This window comes from Artemia franciscana, chromosome 6 (assembly GCF_032884065.1).
Source record: "Artemia franciscana chromosome 6, ASM3288406v1, whole genome shotgun sequence".
Lineage (NCBI taxonomy): Eukaryota > Metazoa > Arthropoda > Branchiopoda > Anostraca > Artemiidae > Artemia > Artemia franciscana.
In genome coordinates this window covers 40,333,760-40,354,543 of record NC_088868.1, presented here as the reverse complement: position 1 = coordinate 40,354,543, position 20,784 = coordinate 40,333,760, and the positions used below count along the sequence as shown (strand labels likewise).

The 20,784-nt window shown below is 36.8% G+C and overlaps 1 protein-coding gene across 1 annotated transcript in view; it reads left to right on the top strand.

Annotated features, from left to right (window-relative positions):
• The first annotated feature begins 3,889 nt into the window (after positions 1–3,889).
• LOC136028567 (vacuolar protein-sorting-associated protein 36-like) overlaps positions 3,890–20,784 on the top strand; it is a 45,347-nt gene continuing 28,452 nt past the window's right edge. The window contains 2 exon segments of the mRNA XM_065706414.1: positions 3,890–4,122; positions 13,724–13,907. Of these exon segments, the coding sequence (XP_065562486.1) occupies positions 3,890–4,122; positions 13,724–13,907 (417 nt within the window).

Below are 20,784 nucleotides of genomic sequence, written 5' to 3'. Positions count from 1 at the left end.
TTTCCTGGAGAAGGGAAGAGAAGAGATATTCTTGGTTGGATTTAAATAAGAGTCACATATTATAAAAAAACAAGGTTTTTCAGCTGAAAGTAAGGACTAACATTAAAACTTAAATAGAACTGAAATTATTCCATATATGAGGGGGCTGCCCTTTCTTCAACCCTTGCTCTTTGTGCTAAAGCTTGTCTTTTTGTCACAATTCTTTAACATGACTGCCAAAACACAAGGTACATTGAATTTAAGTGAGAAGTACTTTTAAAGAACTTTAAGACTCTTGCATAAAGAACAAGGGTTGGGGAAGGGGCAGCCCCATGTATATGGAATAATTTCAGTTCTATTTAAGTTTTAATGTTGCTCCTTACTTTCAGTTGTAGCAACTTCTTTTTTTCCATTTATTATGATACAAAATAGCCTTTTTTTTATGTTAGTTAACAATAAACCAGAAAAGAAAAAGAAAAATCTAAAGTTCAAAACATCTAGATAGTAAAGTTATTGCATGTTGCAAATATTTAAAATAAAGGTACATGCACACACATACAAAAAAAAAGGAAACAATAAGGTAAAACAAATGTCCCCCCTGTGACTTATTTTTATTTTCTCATAAAAGGACATGAAAGGCCAGTGTTTTGCAGAAATTGTTGAAATGACGAATAAACAGAGGAGATGCTGTTAGCCATTGCAAAAGAGAAATTTTAGAAATATTTTGTACTATGAAATAAAAGATTAAACAAGTATGTATGTTGACTACTTGTATTTGAAATATATGCAGTTTACATTACATCCACTATCTAAATGTTTTGTATTCTAGAATTTTCTATTTTTTGCTCATTGATAGCCAACATAGAAAATAAAGGTGTTTTGTTATATATTCAGTTGTGCTATAACAGAAAAGCTTTTTTCTATGTTTGCTAATCACAATCCAAATAAAGACAATTCTAAAATTTGAAACATCTAGATAGACAATTTATTGAATATTACAAAGATTCTATATTTTAAAAAGATGGATATTTTGTCTAATTCTTTAAATGCCTTTGTTCTACTTTAAGATTAACAAAAAAAAAAAAAACTGTAAAGAAGATAGAAACATGGATAAAACAAGTCAGTGAAAATCATAGAGTACACTGTAAATATTTTGGTTAAGACCTCCACTTGCCTGTCTTCAGTGCACAATATTAGAAAAAAGAAAAAAATACCAATAAAAATCCAAAGGTAATAAAAAAAAAATCTTAAAACAAACACAAAATCTTAAATATGAAGACCCTCTCAAAGTAACAGTAAATTGTTATATTTACTTATATAATAAGTAAATATGATATATATAATATGAACTTATAATAAGTTCAATTGTTATAAAAAGTGAAGCTTTCCTAGATTGTAGTTCACTTTTCAATGTTTTCACAGTTATTCCTCCAAGGAAGGACAATAATGATTTGATATGAGAAGAGGAGCTTATATAGAGTAAATCATCGGATTTGTTTTGCAACTCTGCACCACAATCCCTGGATACATTGACTTTTGACTGTCAGTTCATCTTGAAAGAAGTAGCACATATAAAAAAGATATTCTGTAATGCAAACGTCAAAGCTAACATTAATGACTCATCTCCACTAATAAGGTAACTCATTAAGAAGACGAAAGGTAACCAAATGACTCCAGAAAGCTCTCTTGTAAAATAATAATAATAATAAAAAAAATTTAAAAGTTGGATTTGTTAATGTTGGATTTGCTAAAGTGCAAATAGTCATTTAATGAAAATTCTGGATCCAAAGCAAAAGTTGAAAGGTGATTTGGAGGGCTGATATGTGTGTTACTATTGTAAAAAAAATGTAATTAAAAAAGCCCCCCCCCCCTCAAAGAAATTAAGAATTTAAAGAGAGGAAGAAAGTTTGAATAATTGGGATTTTGAAAAGAAGTCCATGGCTCTGTTTCTTTGATAGTACATGAGCTGCTAATCTGTCAATATTTAGTCTTTTAATAATGAAAAGCATCTTGAAAAATTTACCAAAAACGAAATTAATGAATTAATAATTAAGAAAGTTAAGCCAATTACTATCCTTTTAAGTTTGAGAAGATTTGGTATATCAGTTATTAAGTATTTTTTTTTTACCATATGAAAGATTTGTGTCCTAAAACAGTGCTATAGCTAGGGGAGGGATTGAACTGAGGCTCTGGTCAAATAACATAACAAAACTTTATTGCAAGGCCTTCTTTTATAATAAACCGTGTTACTTTATTGTAATTGGTAATGATTTCTTGAAATATTTGACTAACCTTTTTGTATTTCTAGGTGTGTCTATGGAGAAGTTGCAAAAAGTGAATATTAACTACACCCCACCATGTGGGGTCATCATAGAGGAGACCAATGTTAGCATTTATAGTGGAGATACCAAGGTAGCTGTTTATTATACAAGTATTTTAAAAACTAGAATAAGGTTTTTTTCACAAAACTGATGAATTCCCTAGCATCTATTTCAGTCAAGTTTAAACCATAGTTTTTTTTTAAAGATGGTAAAATGTTAAAAATCCTGGACTGCTTGAAAAAGAATTGACAGATATTTAAGATCTAGACAATTTTTAATTCTGAAATTTCCTACAGGTTTCTAAAATCTTGATTTTTTTTTATAGAGGATAATATTTCATAAATGGTTGAATTTTTATCTACAGCTCTTCAGAGATGACAAAGATAGCATACTCTATTGACTCTTTTTGTGACAATTAATTAAAAAAAACTTTTTTGTACTGAAAGTAAAAAAGCAACATTAAAATTTAAAACGAGTAGGAATTATTTCGTGTATGAGGGGGACTGCCCCCCCCCCATCTCAATACCCCTCTCTTCACGCTAAGGTTTTTAAAAACTTTTAAAAAAGGTTCTAATTCTAATTATGCTGCAGGAGGGGGTAGTCCCATTATACACGGAATAATTTCTGTTTGTATTAAGTTTTAATGTTGCTCCTTTCTTTTAGTAGAAAAAACTTTTTTTTAAATGTTTAATTTTTGATAGTTTTTCCGAATAAACCCTGGGAATCCACCACCTTTGGGGACAATCCCGTCCCCATGAAAAAATCATCCATTGAAAAATTCTCCCATATGAAGTTTTTTGGCTGGGAAATTAGGGTAAAGGCATCAATGATTTGACAGTTTATGTAAAAACCATCTTTTCTACTCTTGAAGGCCTAACTTAAAGACTTTGGTTTGAAAATAGTTTCAGTATGTAGGGAAAACATCTAGGAATCTAACTGTTTGATTAGAACTTTGAAGTTTTATCAGAAAAGGGTACAAAACTCTGACTTGTTCTGAAATTGGACCATTTTCACCTACAAATTGCCAGAACAAAAAAAAAATATCTATTTTTGATGTTAGTTTGAACCCAATTCGACGCGTGTTGAAATACCTGGGGAATCTTGATCCCAGTGCATTGTCCCGGTGCATTATGGGTCGATCCTGGTGCATTATGGGTCGATCCATTGACCCGGTGCATTATGGGTCGATCCTGGTGCATTATGGGTCGATGCATTGACCTGGTGCATTATGGGTCGATCCTGGTGCATTATGGGTCGATGCATTGACCTGGTGCATATGGGTCGATCTTGGTGCATTATGGGTCGATGCATTGACCCGGTGCATTATGGGTCAATCCTGGTGCATTATGGGTCGATGCATTGACCCGGTGCATTATGGGTCGATCCTGGTACATTATGGGTCGATGCATTGACCTGGTGCATATGGGTTGATCCTGGTGCATTATGGGTCGATGCATTGACCCGGTGCACATGGGTCGATCCTGGTGCATTATGGATCAATACATTGACCTGGTGCATTATAGGTCGATCCTGGTGCATTATGGGTCGATGCATTGACCCGGTGCATTATGGGTCGATCCTGGTGCATTATGGGTCAATGCATTGACCTGGTGCATATGGGTCGATCCTGGTGCATTATGGGTCGATGCATTGACCCGGTGCATATGGGTCGATCCTGGTGCATTATGGGTCGATGCATTGACCCAGTGCATATGGGTCGATCCTGGTGCATTATGGGTCGATGCATTGACCTGGTGCATATGGTTCGATCCTGGTGCATTATGGGTCGATGCATTGACCCAGTGCATATGGGTCGATCCTGGTGCATTATGGGTCGATGCATTGACCCGGTGCATTATAGGTCGATCCTGGTGCATTATGGGTCGATGCATTGACCCGGTGCATATGGGTCGATTCTGGTGCATTCGACATGTCTATTCTTTTTACTTTATTTCTTTGTTTCTCTTCAACTTTATTTGATGTGTAAACATATAAAACACTATCCAGGTAGTGGAACAAAAAAATGAAAAAAGTTTCTCAGGTATAGGAACGAAATTGGATAATCTTATGGAATTGAATTGTGTGACCTAGGTCATATGCCCTTTTCCTTTTTTCCACAGTGTTGCATATATGCCATAAGAATAGTATGTCCAAACGCTATCTGTAATGGCCCATTTTCCCTCAGCTTTAATGGTCCAGCAAAGATTTCTTTGTTGTTCACAGTGAAAATATTGTCTACATTTGACAGTTTCAAAGTTAATCAGCCATTTTAATTCACTTTAAATATTTTAGTTTTGACTAGCCTTTGTCTGGAAAGTCCAGAATCCTTGAAATATGCATGTTCCACTCAAGATTATTAGAAATTTGTGACACCGAGAAGTTTAAAATGTTTCACTAGCATTTTGGGTGGGATAGGCGGAAGTGGATTTCAAGAATTTTAAGAAGTTTATTGTTATTATAGTTGACTTAGTGGAATTCACGTTCGTATGTAAATTCTCAGCTTTGTCCAAATCCTGGCTAGATGGGGGCTACTGATGGGGGCCATGATTTGATGGGGCCACTTTTGATATTTCTATGACATACTTCAAGAATCAGCTGGTAATCTACATATTAACACCTTGGAGGGAATCTCTTACCAATTTCATTAATCAATACTAGTTGTAAGAGTTGGGTTCCTTAAGGAATTCTACCAAGTAGGGAGGGGATCAGAGAGAATATTTTTGTATTTTACGACTTGGGACCTATTTGAAAGAAAACATATACAAAATTTACTAAGAAAGGGCTTACTTCAAAGGTATTCAGTGATAAATGAATTAGGGTGTTATGATCAGCCAAGTCAAATGCCTACCGATATGAACATTGTATGAGGCCAAGCGGCAGTTCCTAATATGATGGTAAAATCTAGCATCAAATCCGTAAAACTACAATTTAAATATTCTTTTATTTTTTTCATGTAAAATATTTATTAGAAATAATAGTCATCAAAATCTCCCGTTGTTCAGGAAGCACCTGTAAATTCGACAACTGTTTTCGTCAGAGGATAATTTCGACATTAATTGTTTCTCATCTGTTGTACTTGTTCAGTGAACTTTCAACAGATTCACAGACAGGGCCTGTTGCTGTCTGTCGAAAATTTTGACAAGGTTACTACAGAATATTCTCAAAAGAAACGCATCCCTTAATAGAAGCCAATATCCGTGTTTGAATTTGGCTGAAGGAACATTTTTAATTGGCCTGGTATTCAAATTCACCAGACAAGAATTTTCGAATTCTTAATTTGATTTTATTAAGAAAAAGCCAGTGTGGCTATATTTTGGACAAGATCAGATGTATCTTGATGCATTGGTGCTGATCCCAACTTTTTCTGCCAAAAAATAACCAAGTAATGACAGTTTGAACATTAAATAGGTAAAAAAATTTTAAGGAGCTCATTTTGTGTCAAAAACAGGAAACTGATTGAATTAAATATTTTATTCTTATCTGGGTATATCAGATATATTATCCACGTTTTAAAAGAAACGCACCCCCTAATACAAGAATATCCGTGTTTGAATTCGGCTGAAGGAACATTTTTAATCGGCCTGGTATTCAAATTCACCAGACAAGAATTTTCGAATTCTTAGTTTGATTTTATTAAGAAAAAGCCAGTGTGGCTATATTTTGGACAAGATCAGATGTATCTTGATGCATTGGTGCTGATCCCAACTTTTTCTGCCAAAAAATAACCAAGTAATGACAGTTTGAACATTAAATAGATAAAAAATTTTAAGTAGCTCATTTTGTGTCAAAAACAGGAAACTGATTGAATTGAATATTTTATTCTTATCTGGGTATATCAGATATATTATCCACGTTTTGTATTGTCACAATATAATGATGGCTTCAAGAAATGATGTTCAAGTCACGAGTAAGGAGAGTTATCCTATTTTGAAGGAAAATTTCGACGGTGGTTCCAAAATTGTACTGTCGAATAATCGATGCCTTTAACCTACCCCGGACTGTTCCCTCCTCGCTGCGAATTCTCCCCTTAAAATTTCTTGCTCACGGTTCCGTAAGAAAAATACTCCTTAGCACACTTTCAATTGAAGAAAAATTCGTTTTATTCAATTTAATAAAGGTCATTGGGGAATCCCCCCGGATGAAAAAGTTTCCAAAAAATCGCTCCCCCTTCCACCCCTAATGGAAAGTTTTTTTTTCTGCAGAAAATTTCCTAATGGACAATTTCTCGTGGTGATAACTCCCCATGGATATTTTTGCCTTCGGTAAATCTCCCCGCTACGTAAGAAACCCCCAGAGAATTCCAATTCCACCGAAAATTTTCACCAAACAATTCCCTCAAATCATCTCAACATGTAAAACGGGGTCACCAATGGGAAGGTATGACAAATTAAACGAATTTTGTGTTCAAATTCTGGCAAATTTCTCCTGGAAATTCCACCCTTGGAAACTTCCATCCCAATGGTAAGTTTGCCCCATAGAAAATCAATCCCCAGAAAATATCCCTCGCCCCGAAAAACGTTGGTATGCTCCCCTATAACAAATATTATATGTAGCCTAAACAACGGGAAAATTTCATGACTTGCGGCCCTTCCTCGGATGGTTCTGGACCGTCATGTAATCCCTAAAGACATAGTCATTGTGCCTTTCAACTATGTTGAACAAAATGGCTATCTCAAAATTTTGATCAGATGACTTTTGGGTAAAAAGGGTGAGAGAGGGGTGGGGGGCTTGTGTCCTCTAACTTTTGTTCACTAAAAATGGTGCTAGAACTTTTAAATTCCGTTCGAATGAGCCTTCTCGGAATATTCTAGGACCATTGGTTCTATAGGATCACCCCTGAGGGAAAAAAGACACACATCCGTGATCTTTCTTCAAGCAAGAAATACAAAATTCCAGATTTTTCAGATAGGAGCTTGGAACCTCTACAGTAGAATTCTCTGATACTACAGATGCATATAGTGTCTTTTATTTAGCTTAAATCCCCTTATGCATTCCCTGAAGTTTCAAGCACTGTCCAACATACCCTGAAAGTTTTAACTTTTAACTTAATCAATTTAATGTACTTATCTGGTATACCATACAAGGATAAGACCTTTGCTAAAGTTCTTCTATCAACAGAAGCGCGAGCTTGCTCATAATCAATAAAACTGAGGACCAGTGGCGACTACTCAGGCAATTCTCAATTATTAACCTAAGAGTGAAAATTTGGTCAACAAATCCTCTACCTTTTCTAAAACCGCACAGTTCTTCTCTTAAATTTTTTCAGCAATATCTCTCAGTCTAAAAAGTATCATATTACTAAGTATTTTGCTATCTACAGGGACCAGACTAATCCCTCGATAATTACAACACTCACTCTTATCACTTTTCTAATACATTGGTTTAAGCTTGTCCTAAAATCGTTGGGTACTTCCCCTTTTTCAAAATCATATTTATAATCTTTAGTAACTTATTTCTAACCACAGAGCCATCATATTTAACAAATATATTATTAACTACTATGGTCACCCCTATCTGTGATCATAACAGATACTACCGTCACCCCCACCTCCTCCTAAACAAATGCTACAGTCAACCCCTAGTGCTGCACTCTTTTCCACTATTGGATTCTATTGGTCATTCCATGACTACGTTGATACTACCGATCATCCCATGCCTGCGTTGATACTACTGGTCTTTCCATGCCTACGTTGATCCAACAGGTTATCCCTTATCTGTATTCATTATTAGCTACTATGAACGCCCCTATATGTAGACATAACAGACACTACTGCCATCCCCTGTCTCTCCCTACATAAATACTACAGTCACCCACTAGTGCTGCAATCTTTTCCACTATTGGATCCATCGGTGACTAAGTTAATACTACCGGTTATCCCATGCCTACGTTGATCCAACAGGTTATCCCTTATCTGTATTCATTATTAGCTACTATGGACGCACCTATCTGTTGACCTAACAGATACTACCGCCACCCCCTCATCTCTCCCTACACAAATACTACAGTCACCCACTAGTGCTGCAATCTTTTTCACTATTGGATCTATCGGTGACTAAGTTAATACTACCGGTCACCCCATGCCTTCGTTGATACTATCGGTCATCCCATGCCTACGTTGATACAACCGGTCATCCCTTATCTGTATACATAATAACTACCATGGTTGCCTCTATCTGTAGCCATAACAATTACTACTTTGCCCACTCACCTCCCTCCCTACATCACCCCCTAGTGCAGCCATCTTCCACTATTGGATACTGCCGGTCATTCCATGTCTATCTTGATACTATCGGTCATTTATGCCTGCGTTGATACTACCGAAACCTTTAAAGGAGCTAATTTTCAAGAGTCAAAAGGGATCGGTTGTACTAAAAGGGCCCTTTTTAAGAGTCAAAGGGATCGGAGGTCAAGCAGCCCTGCTCCCAAGCCCATTCATTTTCCAAACACATCCAATCAAAATTTTGAGACAGCCATTTTTATCAGCATAGTATAACGGTCTAATGCATATGTCTCAATGCATATAGGGTATATCAATCTCACCAATTATACTATTGGCGCAATATGCTTTAAAACTGAATCAAAAGGCACTGTGAATATGGTTGCCAATAGGACATCTCACAGTTTAACTAAATCAAAAGCGTCTAAGTGTGTCCAGGTTATTAAAGAGCATAGATAGATTTTTTTCGGAATCGTATTAAGTTTTATTTCTCAGGTCAACTTGAGGAGGTATAAAACTAAATTAAACAATACTATTTTGTGTCAGAATTAAAAATTGTTAGAAAAGTTTCTCCAACATACTAATCCCAAGCCAAACTAATATTCTTATAGAAAAGACCAAAAGGTATAAAATCTTATTTTCTTTTCCATGAAAAAGACTATGTCAATAAAAAACGGACAGAAATTAACTGTAAAAAACTTTTTCCATAAAGCAAGTTGTTCAAAGAAAAGAAAAAGAAACCCAAAAATGAAAAGAAATTGCAATAAATAACCGAGTCAAACTCAAACGAGCAAAAATACTATGAGTAGGGCTGATAATCCCCATGCCTTTTCAAGACCAAAACATAATTTACACTTTACTAAAAAAAAAATGAACGTGGCGTGTCCGTTAAATATATATATATATATATATATATATATATATATATATAGTTTTCTTATTCATTTAAATTCTCAAATGTGTTTTCTATAGGGTGTTGGCTTGTGAGATGTTTCAAACAGGCTAAATTGGCTACTTAGGTCTACTTTGGCAGTATTAGCAGAGTTTCTAATAAGTTTTCTTCTTCATTTAAATTCTCAAAGGTGTTTTCTATAGGGTTTTGGCTTGTGAAATGTTTCAAACAGGCTAAAATGGCTACTTAGGTCTACTTTGGCAGTATTAGTAGAGTTTCTAATAAGTTTTCTTATTCATTTAAATTCTCAAAGGTGTTTTCTATAGGGTGTTGGCTTGTGAGATGTTTCAAACAGGCTAAATTGGCTACTTAGGTCTACTTTGGCAGTATTAGCAGAGTTTCTAATAAGTTTTCTTATTCATTTAAATTCTCAAATGTGTTCTCTATAGGGTGTTGGCTTGTGAGATATTTCAAACAAACTAAATTGGCTGCTTAGGTCTACTTTGGCAGTATTAGCAGAGTTTCTAATAAGTTTTCTTATTCATTTAAATTCTCAAAGGTGTTTTCTATAGGGTTTTGGCTTGTGAGATGTTTCATACAGGCTAAATTGGCTACTTAGGTCTACTTTGGCAGTATTAGCAGAGTTTCTAATAAGTTTTCTTATTCATTTAAATTGTCAAAGGTGTTTTCTATAGGGTGTTGGCTTGTGAGATGTTTCAAACATGCTAAAATGGCTACTTAGGTCTACTTTGGCAGTATTAGTAGAGTTTCTAATAAGTTTTCTTATTCATTTAAATTCTCAAAGGTGTTTTCTATAGGGTGTTGGCTTGTGAGATGTTTCAAACAGGCTAAATTGGCTACTTAGGTCTACTTTGGCAGTATTAGCAGAGTTTCTAATAAGTTTTCTTATTCATTTAAATTCTCAAATGTGTTCTCTATAGGGTGTTGGCTTGTGAGATATTTCAAACAAACTAAATTGGCTGCTTAGGTCTACTTTGGCAGTATTTGCAGAGTTTCTAATAAGTTTTCTTATTCATTTAAATTCTCAAAGGTGTTTTCTATAGGGTTTTGGCTTGTGAGATGTTTCATACAGGCTAAATTGGCTACTTAGGTCTACTTTGGCAGTATTAGCAGAGTTTCTAATAAGTTTTCTTATTCATTTAAATTGTCAAAGGTGTTTTCTATAGGGTGTTGGCTTGTGAGATGTTTCAAACATGCTAAATTGGCTACTTAGGTCTACTTTTGCAGTACTAGCAGGGTTTCTAATAAGTTTCCTTCTTAATTTAAATTCTCAAAGGTGTTTTCTATAAGGTGTGGCTTGTGAGGTGTTGCAATCAGGCCAAATGGGCTATTTATTAGTTAATTATTAGTTAGCGTGCTAGGTTTTGGTAGAGGACAATAGAGCTTTTTTGTGTTTTCTTTATTTTAGGGTATAAATTAAAAGGAAAGTTGTACTTTATAACAATTATTAATTAGTTGCAATATATAGTTAATTATTAGTTTGCAGGGTAGGTTTTAGCAGAGGACAACAGAGCTTGTATATATTATTTTTGTCCTTTACTTTATAGTCTAAATTAAAGTAAAGTTGCAATTTACTGCAACTGTTTAGTAGTTGCATTAGTTAGTTAATTATTAGATAATCATGCTAGGTTTTGGTGGAGGACAACAGATAGGGGAATGCCCTACGGATAGGTAGACTAGCTCCATAATAGGCTTAGACCAAGTAGGACCTTGTCCCAGTGGGGCCCATAATAGAAACTGGGAAACCCTCCCCTGGGGGTCATAATTACAGGTGGAGGAGGAAGAAGGCCCCTCAAATGTACACTCAGCAGGGCCAACTGCCCTGTTCACACGTCAGATGAGTTACAAACCTTCTCCCAGTAATAGGTTAAATTGCATGGTGAAGCAGAACACCATCGTGGGAGGATCCTCTATAGGAGGACAACTGCGGAAGGGCGTAAGATCCATATTTATGGACAACGGCCTCTGTAAAGGGCTGCCTCAACCCTTTCGGGGTACCTGCAAGACTGGGAAACTTGCGGTCAATTTTTCCCACTTGAGGAGTGGCGCCCCTCGAGGAAATTATAGCCTAGTAAACAACACAGCACTCGTACGGGATTCTGATTTTTGGATAATTTTCTGGTCTTGGTTTGTTTTGATGGGCGTTTTCGGGCTGAAAAACCTCTTCCTAGCTAATTTATCTACTATGGGCTACCTCCCCGTAGTAGCATAATATTTGTAGGCATGAATATATAATGAGTCGGAGGTAATAGGCTTGGGACTGTCTGTGCAGGATTTCGACTCTTGTTGATAGAAGAGCATCGCCAAGTGCTGAAAACCATGTTGTGACCAAGATGGGCCCAGGATTGCACAAAGCCTCCAACTTACTGGAGGTACCAGGGACTTCTTGCTGTCCGGTTCTAAGCCGGCTTAAGCGCTTCGGTGTAGACTTGAGAAGATATGTTGGTCCCCATCCTGCACTGGTATCCGGGATCACTGCTTTTCTTGAGGCCAAAATAATTTCAAAGATTTAAAGAACATGAAAATTGGAACTTGGAATGTTACGACGTTAAAGAATGACTATCGCATTGACATTTTGACTGACGAATTCAGACGGTTTGAACTGGATTTATTAAAAGTTTCGGAAACTCATATCCCAGGGGTAGGAAGCATGAAACTAGGTGACATAGAATTTGTTGACTCAGGCAGGAAGGATGGGGTACATAGACAGGGAGTAGGGCTCATGATGAATAAGGAAGCTGCTAAGTCTTGTTTAGGCTGGGAAGGTATTAATAATAGAATACTAATTGCTCATTTTATGACTAAAAAGTTTAGCGTATCAGTTATAGGAGTATATGCCCCCATTGAATCAACTGATGGAGATACTAGTGACTTTTACTTAGATGAATTTACTCAGATGAATTTTACTTACAGTTACAGGAGCAAATAGACAGGGTACAAGGTAGAAATATGGTGTTTTTGCTAGGAAATTTTAATGCCCAGGTTGGTAGAAATAGGGATAGATGGTATCCTAGCCTAGGTAAATTTGGTGTAGGAAAAGAAAACAGTAATGGCTATAGGCTTTTGCAATTTTGTAGGTATAACAACCTAGCTATAACCAATACGGTGTTTGGTCACAAAATGGCCCATAAGTTGACATGGTATTCACGTGATGGTAAGACAGCAAACCTTATTGATTATGTTATTGTAAACAGAAGACTAGCAGGATCAATACAAGATACTAGGGTGTATAGGAGTGCCGTCATTGATGTTAAAAGTAAAGATCACCATCTAGTAGTGTCTAAGGTTAATTTAAAGCTGAAATTTCGGAAGGGTAACTCCCTCCCGGAAAGTTATGATGTTGGTAGACTTCAGGATGAAAATTTGAGAAAAAATTCCAGGAACAGTTGAGTACTAAACTTGAGGGTTTAAAAGATGGATGGAATAATTTCAGAAAAACAATTTGTGAAGCTGCTGATGGTGTCCTAGGGAAGAGTGCTAAGACTGCAACTAGGAATATTAGTGAAAAAGCTTTAGTTTAATAGAGAGTAGAAGGGGTTTGTATAAGAATTATCTGAGTGATAGGTCGTATGAAAACAAAAGGAATGTAAGAAAGTGGAGAAAGCATTAAAATATGAACTAAGGAGATGTGAAGTGGAGGCGATGGATAAAATTGCTGAGGATCTGGAAGATGCGGCTAGACGGCATAATAGTAAAATATTATACTGGCATGTTAATAAATTGAAAGGGAGTAGCCAATCTGGACTAGTCCCAGTTAAAGATAGAAATGGGGCCACAATTAGTGATAAGAAAAAAGTTAAAGAAAGATGGGTGGAACATTTTGAGAATGTTCTAAACCGAGATACAGTTGCAGGAAAAGATATAGATGAAAATGAAAAAGTTTGTGATACCTTGGATGTGAAGGAAGATTTGTTTAGTGAGGAAGAATTAACGACAGTACTAAAAGGATTAAAAAATAATAAGGCCCCAGGTGTTGATAGTATGATTAATGAGTTTCTTAAATATGGTGGCTCTGAGGTTAGGAATAAGCTACTGAAGATTATGAACATGATTTTTGAAAAAGGGGAAGTACCCAATGATTTTAGGAAAACCTTAATTAAACCACTGTATAAGAAAGGTGACAAGAGTGAGTGTCGTAATTATCGAGGCATTAGTCTGGTCTGTGTAGGTAGCAAATTACTGAGTAATATGATACTTTTTAGACTGAGACATGCTGTAGACAAAGTTTAAAGGGAAGAACAATGCGGTTTTAGTAAAGGTAGAGGACGTGTCGACCATGTTTTCACTCTTAGGTTAATAATTGAGAAGTCCCTTCGTTGTCAAACACCTTTGGTCCTTAGTTTTATCGATTATGAGCAAGCTTTCGATTCTGTTGATAGAACAGCGTTAACAAAGGCCTTATCGTTATATAGTATACCAGAAAAATACATTAAAGTGATTTGCGCTACGTACGAGAATAATACTGCTGCGGTTAAGGTAGGAAATGAGGTTAGCAACTGGTTTTGGATTAAATCAGGAGTTAAGCAGGGTTGTGTTCTATCCCCCTTTATATGGATCATTTTGATGGACTTCGTCTTAAGGAGCACAGGAAAGGCAATTGGAGACCATGGAATCAAATGGGGAGGAATAACGCTCCTGGACTTAGATTATGCTGATGATTTAAGCATATTAGATGAAAGTGTGAGCAAAATGAATGAATTTTTAGAGGTTTTACGAGTTCAGGGTGCTAAAATAGACTTGAAAATTAATGTTAAGAAGACTAAGTCACTAAGGCTAGGAATAAGTGAAGATGAACAGGTGACATTAGGTAACGAAAAGATTGATCAGGTTGGGAACTTCAGTTACCTTGGTAGTATTATTAGTAAAGATGGTGGGAGCAGTGAAGATGTTAAAAGTAGAATAGCTAAAGCTCAGGGTGTTTTTTCACAGTTAAAAAAAGTTTGGAAGAATAGAAAGATAAGTCTACACACAAGATTAGAATATTGGAAGCTACAGTGATAACAGTGGTCAAATATGGCTCTGAAACATGGGCACTCCGAAAAGCAGATGAAAATTTACTAGATGTTTTCCAGAGAAATTGCCTACGGATTGTTCTGGGTACCCGGATGACTGACCGTATTTCAAACAGTAGGTTGTACGAAAAGTGTGGTTTAATCCCGCTTTCTGGGGCTATAATGAAAGAAAGGTTGAGATGGCTAGGCCACGTTCTACGGATGAAGGATGACAGATTACCGAAGATTGTCCTTTTTGGCCAACCGTCTAGGGCTACACGGAAAGCAGGTCGTCCTTGTCTGAGTTGGGAGGATGTCATAAATAAAGATTTAAAGGAAATAGGAACTTCCTGGGAGGGTGTAAAGAGGGAGGCTTTAAATAGATTAGGTTGGAGGAGGAGTGTGCATGGCAGTGTTGGCCTCAGGCGGCTTGGTGCTGCAGTCAGTTATTAGTAGTAGTAGTAGTAGTAGTAGTAGTAGTGCTATTTGTGAGAATAATACTACTGCGGTTAAGGTAGGAAATGAGGTTAGCAGCTGGTTTTGTGTAAAATCAGGAGTTAAGCAGGGTTGAGTTCTATCCTACTTTATATGGATCATTTTGATGGACTTCTTCTTAAGGAGCACAGGAAAGGCAATGAGAGACCACGGAATCAAATTGGGAGGAAAAACTTTCCTGGACTTAGATTATGCTGGTGATTTAAGCATCCTTGATGAAAGTGTGAGCAAAATGAATGAACTTCTTCTCGCAGTTTTGCGAGTTCAGGTTGCTAGAATAGGTTTGAAAACTAATGTTTAGAAGACTAAGTCACTAAGGCCAAGAATAAGTGAAAATGAAAAGATAATATTTGGTAACAAAAAGATTGACCTCGTGGGTGGCTTCACTTACCTCTGTAGTATTATTAGTAAAGACGGTGGGGATAGTGAAGATGTTAAAAGTAGGGTAGCCAAGGCTCGGGGTGTTTTTTTTTACAGTTAAAAAAGTTTGGAAGAATAGGAAGATAAGCCTGCAAACTAAGATTTGAATATTAGAAGCTACAGTGATGACAGTGGTCAAATATGGCTCTGAAGCATGGGTGCTTCGAAAAGGAGACGATGATTTGCTTGATGTTTTCCAGAGAAACTGCCTACTGATTGTTTTGGGTACCCAGCTGACTGACCGTATTTCAGACAGTAGACTACGAAAAATATGGTTCAATCCCACTTTCTAGGGCTATAATGAAAGAAACATTGAGATTGGTAGGGCTCGTTTTGTGGACGAAGGATGACAGATTGCCGAAGATTGTCCTTTTCGGCCAACCGTCTAGGGCTAAACCGAAACCAGGTCGTCCTCATCTTGGGAGGGGTGGGGTTACATCGTAACAAAATATTTAAAGAAAATCGGAACTTTTTGGGAGGGTGTTAAAAAGGAGGCTTTGAATAGATTGGGATGTAGGTGGAGTGTTTGTAGCTGTGTTGTCCTTAGGTGGCTTGGATGCTGCTGTGAGTTGTTAGCAGTAGTAGTAGTACAACAGCTGTTCCTGAAAAATTTCTGATACGTCCGCTTGACAGCCTGTTTGGGCGTAGTTTGTTTCGATTTAGTTCAATACAGTTTCAATAATTACCAGTTTTCGCCTTAATATCCTTAGATTTAGTAGCAGTAGTAGCGGTACCAATAGTAATTGCAGTAGTAGTAGTAGTAGTAGTAGTAGATTAAATAATAGTAGCATTAGCTTTAGTGGCAATAGTAGTAGTAGAAATAGTAATAATAGTAGCAGTAGTAGTAGTATAAGTAGAAGCAGTAGCATTAGGATGCAAATATTGTTTTTTTGTTAGTTCGATATCCCCACAACAAGCCCTTTTAGTTTTAACATTAGACACCAAACTGTTCCTAACATATTGCTGATACGTCGTTTTGACAACCTGAATACAGACACCGTGTTATGATTCAGTTCACCATCCCCCCTCAAAATTCACTGAAAATTTCACCTTGATCCCCTTGGGCGTTGTTGTAGTATTCGTCACCGTAGTAGCATTAGTATTACTAGTGGTAGTATTAATAGCAATAGTACTAGCATTAGTGGTAGCAGTAGTATTAACGTATTGACTTCTGTGAGTTAAATATCTCTCTCATCAAGTCCTGGAAGTTTCAACTTTATACAATTAGCCGTTGCTATGATATTGCTGATATATCGTTTTGATAACCTGTATATTCATGTACTTCTTGGAATTTTCACCTTAAATGGTGAAATTTTCGGCCTGTATGTTTGCCCGATATGCTGAAAAATGAGGACTTAGAGAACTTTATGTGCAATTCTAAGGAGTTAAAGATTTGAGGGTAGAAAATTTTGGGATTTGGGTAAATGGGAAAGGTTGGATGGTTGGAATTTTAAAAAGTAAGTTTAAAGTGGATATTAAGAATATGGGGAGGTACGTACGTGTAGCCAAGCAGCACAGAGAGAGATTTTGGGAGGGTAGTATTAATTTGTATTACTTGTTTTTTTTTAGCCATGGTCCCTAAGTGGCTTTTGTTTGCAATTAAATAAAAATTTAATTTTTTTTAATTGCAAGTAATGAGCGACACTAAAACTTAAAACGAACAGAAATTATTCCCTATATGAAGGGGTTGTCCCCTCCGCAATGCCTCGCTCATTACGCTAAAGTTTGACTCTTTCTCACAGCTCTACTTTTTAAAACAATAAAACAGGTTAGCGTAAAGAGCGAGGCGTGAACAAAATGGCTATCTCAGATAGGCTATCAGGCCCCCTGGGAGGGGGCCTAGGTGCCCTTCGATTTTTTTGGTCACTTAAAAGGGGCACTAGAACTTCTAATTTCCGTCAGAATGAGCCCTCTCGCGATATTGTAGGACAACTGGGTCCTGCAAAAAGCAAAAGAACAACAACAAAAAACAAATAAACACGCATCCGAGATGCGTCTTCTGGCAAAAATACAAAATTCCACATTTTTGTAGATAGGAGCTTGAAACTTCTACAGTAGGGTACTCTGATACGCTGAATTTGATGGTGTGATTTTTGTTAAGATGGAATAGGGGATGTTTCCCACTATTTTCTAAAATAAGGCAAATTTTCTCAGGCTCGTAACTTTCGATGGGTAAGACTAAACTTGACGAAGCTTATGTATGTAAAATCAGCATAAAAATGCAATTCTTTTGATGGAACTAATGGTATTAAAATTCTGTTTTTAGAGTTTCGGTTACTATTGAGCCAGGTCGCTCCTTACTACAGTTCGTTACCACGAACTGTTTGATATCTATCTATCTTTCATATTGCCTTTTCGTCAATTGATCTTCCCCTTTAATTATTCTCTTAAAGTTCCAACTTAATACCCAAATCCTTTCTTGAGATACGGTCTCGTGACAATGTTGATCCACATGGTGTCTTTTGATTCTGTCCGAATTTCCCCTCAGTGTTCTCTCAAATTTTTTTTTGTCATAGACTTAGCCTTAATAGTACTAGTATCATAGTAATAGTGGTGGTAGTAGGAGAAGTAGAAGCAGTAGTAGCGTTGTATTAGTAATACAATAGAAATAGTCTAATAGAAATAGCAACAGTATTAATAACAGTAGTACCACGTACATGGCGCCTTTTGGTCAGTTGAACATCCACCTCCCGAAATCCCAGAAGTTCCACCTTGATGCGGTAGGCCGTTCCAAAAATATTGCTGATGTGACCTTTCGACTTCCTTTTGACGCCCTTTCATCTAAATCCTCTTAGTTTTACAAGTAGTTGCACTGGAAGCAGAAGCTGGAGTAGTTTAGTAACAGTAGCAGCAGTAGCGATGGTAGTAGCGTTACTAGTAGCATACACATAGTATCTTTTAGTTAATTGATCTTCCCCTTTAAGCATTCTCTGAAAGCTCGAATTTAATACCCAAATCCATTCTTGAGATATGCCGTTTTAACAATGCGCGTCCACATACTGTGTTGTTGTTTACTTCAAATTCCCCCTCACAATTTTTTAAAATTTTCACCTTCATACGGGCCGCTTTAATAGAAGCAGTATTATAGTAGAAGCTGTAGAAGCAGCGGAATTAATAGCAGTAGTAGCAGGTACATGTTGCCTTTTGGTCAGCTGAACATCCCACTCATGATGCCCTAGAAGTTTCATCTTGTTACGGTAAGCCGTTCCGAAAATATTGCTGAAACGCCTGTATGACTCCTATATGCGTAGAGTATGTCTTGATTTAGTTTAACTTTTCCCTCAACGTTTCATCAGATGTTCATTTCAATATCCTCAGCCTTGGTAGCACTCGCTGCAGAAGCAGTAGTTTTATTGGTAGTAGTGGTAGTAGTTGTAGCTGTGGTAGCAGCTGTAGCAACGGTTATTGTAGTAGTAGAGTAGCGTGTAAATATGGCCTTTTTGGTCAATTGATAATCTCCCATTTCATTTCCAGTAAATTCCAAATTAATATACTAAGTCATCGCTGAGTTACCCCCTTTTCAAAACCCATATACGCATAACGTGTTTTGATTTACTTCAAAACTCCCCTCAACATTCTCTGAAAGACTCACCTGAATGCCCTTCGTCTTTTTGGAAAACAAAATTCAAATATGTATACTTTTTTCAATAAGGTAAAAGGCCTTGACCTGAGGTTTTTTTTGGGGTGGGGGGTGGGGAAGTGGCTGGCATCTCCAAAGACCTGATTACTAGAACTTTCAACAATGCTAAAGAAATTACGTTTTTTTTGGAAATAATGGGCTCGGGGGGGGGGGGGGTGGACTGGTTACCCTCCAATCCGTAAGAACCTTATATGCCCCGGGGCATAGCTTACATCCCTGGTTTCAGGGTCTGGGGGATTGTTTTAACCCGGTAGGTCTTTGTTATATGATCGTTAGACTATTTTGGACAAAATGGCTATCTCAAAACTTCTATCGGATGCATTGGCGAAAAAAGGACGTGGGGCCTAGTAGCTAGTTGCTCTCCGACTACTTTTGACTCTTAAAAATGATTTCCGATCGAATGAGCCTCCTTCGGATATTATACGACCACAGTTTCCATACAAACCTTATATGTTATTAGTAGGCAACTAGCATAACTTATAGCCCTTGCCCTGAGGGCTCTGGCGGTTGTTATCCCCAAAGACATAATTACTAGACTTTTCAACTAATGCTGAACAAAATTGTCATGTTAATTTTTTAATTTGATGTGTTTGGGGAAATGATGTGCGGAGGTGGGGGGGGGGGGAAGAAGGTGAGGTTGCCCTCCAAACACTTTCAAATCTTAAAAGGGGCACCAGAAATTTCAATTTCCAATCGAATGAGGCCCTTTCGAAGATTCTTCGCCAACTCCTTCTGTACGAAGTGCCCTGGTAAAAAAAAACAACAACAATACATTGTGTCCTTATCACTCTTTACTTAGACAGGGGCTATTGCATGCCTATGATAAAACCATTTATTCCCAGGATTGAAAAATTTGATTTAGTAGACATGAAGAATGATGTTGAGAGATGCCCCCCCCCCAGGGACCATCCGATTCCCATGTCCGTATGTATATTAATAGTAAGTCATAAAATCCTTACTTTTCGCCTAATAAAAAGTTGTTTTATAAACCATTGAATTTCCCTCCTTGGAAAATTCCATGATTCTTCCCCTTTCAGGTTTAAGACTTATAAACGACACACTTGGGAGGAAGTCTCTATCCCCTTAGATCTCACACTGGGACTATTTTCCCCAGGTGATATGTTAAATAAATAATAAGAAAATGGCAAATAAAATTGATACTTCGATGACTATCAGCGCTGTTAAGTATCTAAAGTATTTTAATGTCTTTAGAACATCTTTACCTTAAATATTCTTGTCTCTAGTATGGGTTATCTGCTGGTAATTAGGTTATCAACATATGGTAATTATCAGCAGTATCATTCATGGTGCCAGCAATTAGGTGATTGACAAGAATAGCTTCAAAACTAGACTACAAATAGTTTCGAACGAGAATATTTAAGCCAAATTTGTCTTCAATTTTGGTATTTTTTACAAGCGAATCTTCAGAATTAGTTCAATTCTTAGTGGCAACCTTGGTGCCAAACATTTGTGTAATGAATCATTTTACTATGGGATTTACCACCCACATAGAAATAACACTTAAGCCACGTTTTCATTTGTATTTTTCTGGTGAAGTTGGTGAAGTGCTGCTAGTGCACATCACCTGTCAATGTGTGCCTGGATGAAGAGGGGCCAATAACACCTATCATGGTGTACCTGCTTCTATTTAATCTGCTTCTATTCTATTTAATACTTGCTTCTTCTACCTGCTTCTATTCTATTTAACATAACCAACTTCGCTTGAAAAAAGTACATGAAGACAGGACTGATTCTCCTAAAATTAGGGCTATTTGGTGTTAATTATTAACAAAGAGTAATCATTAGT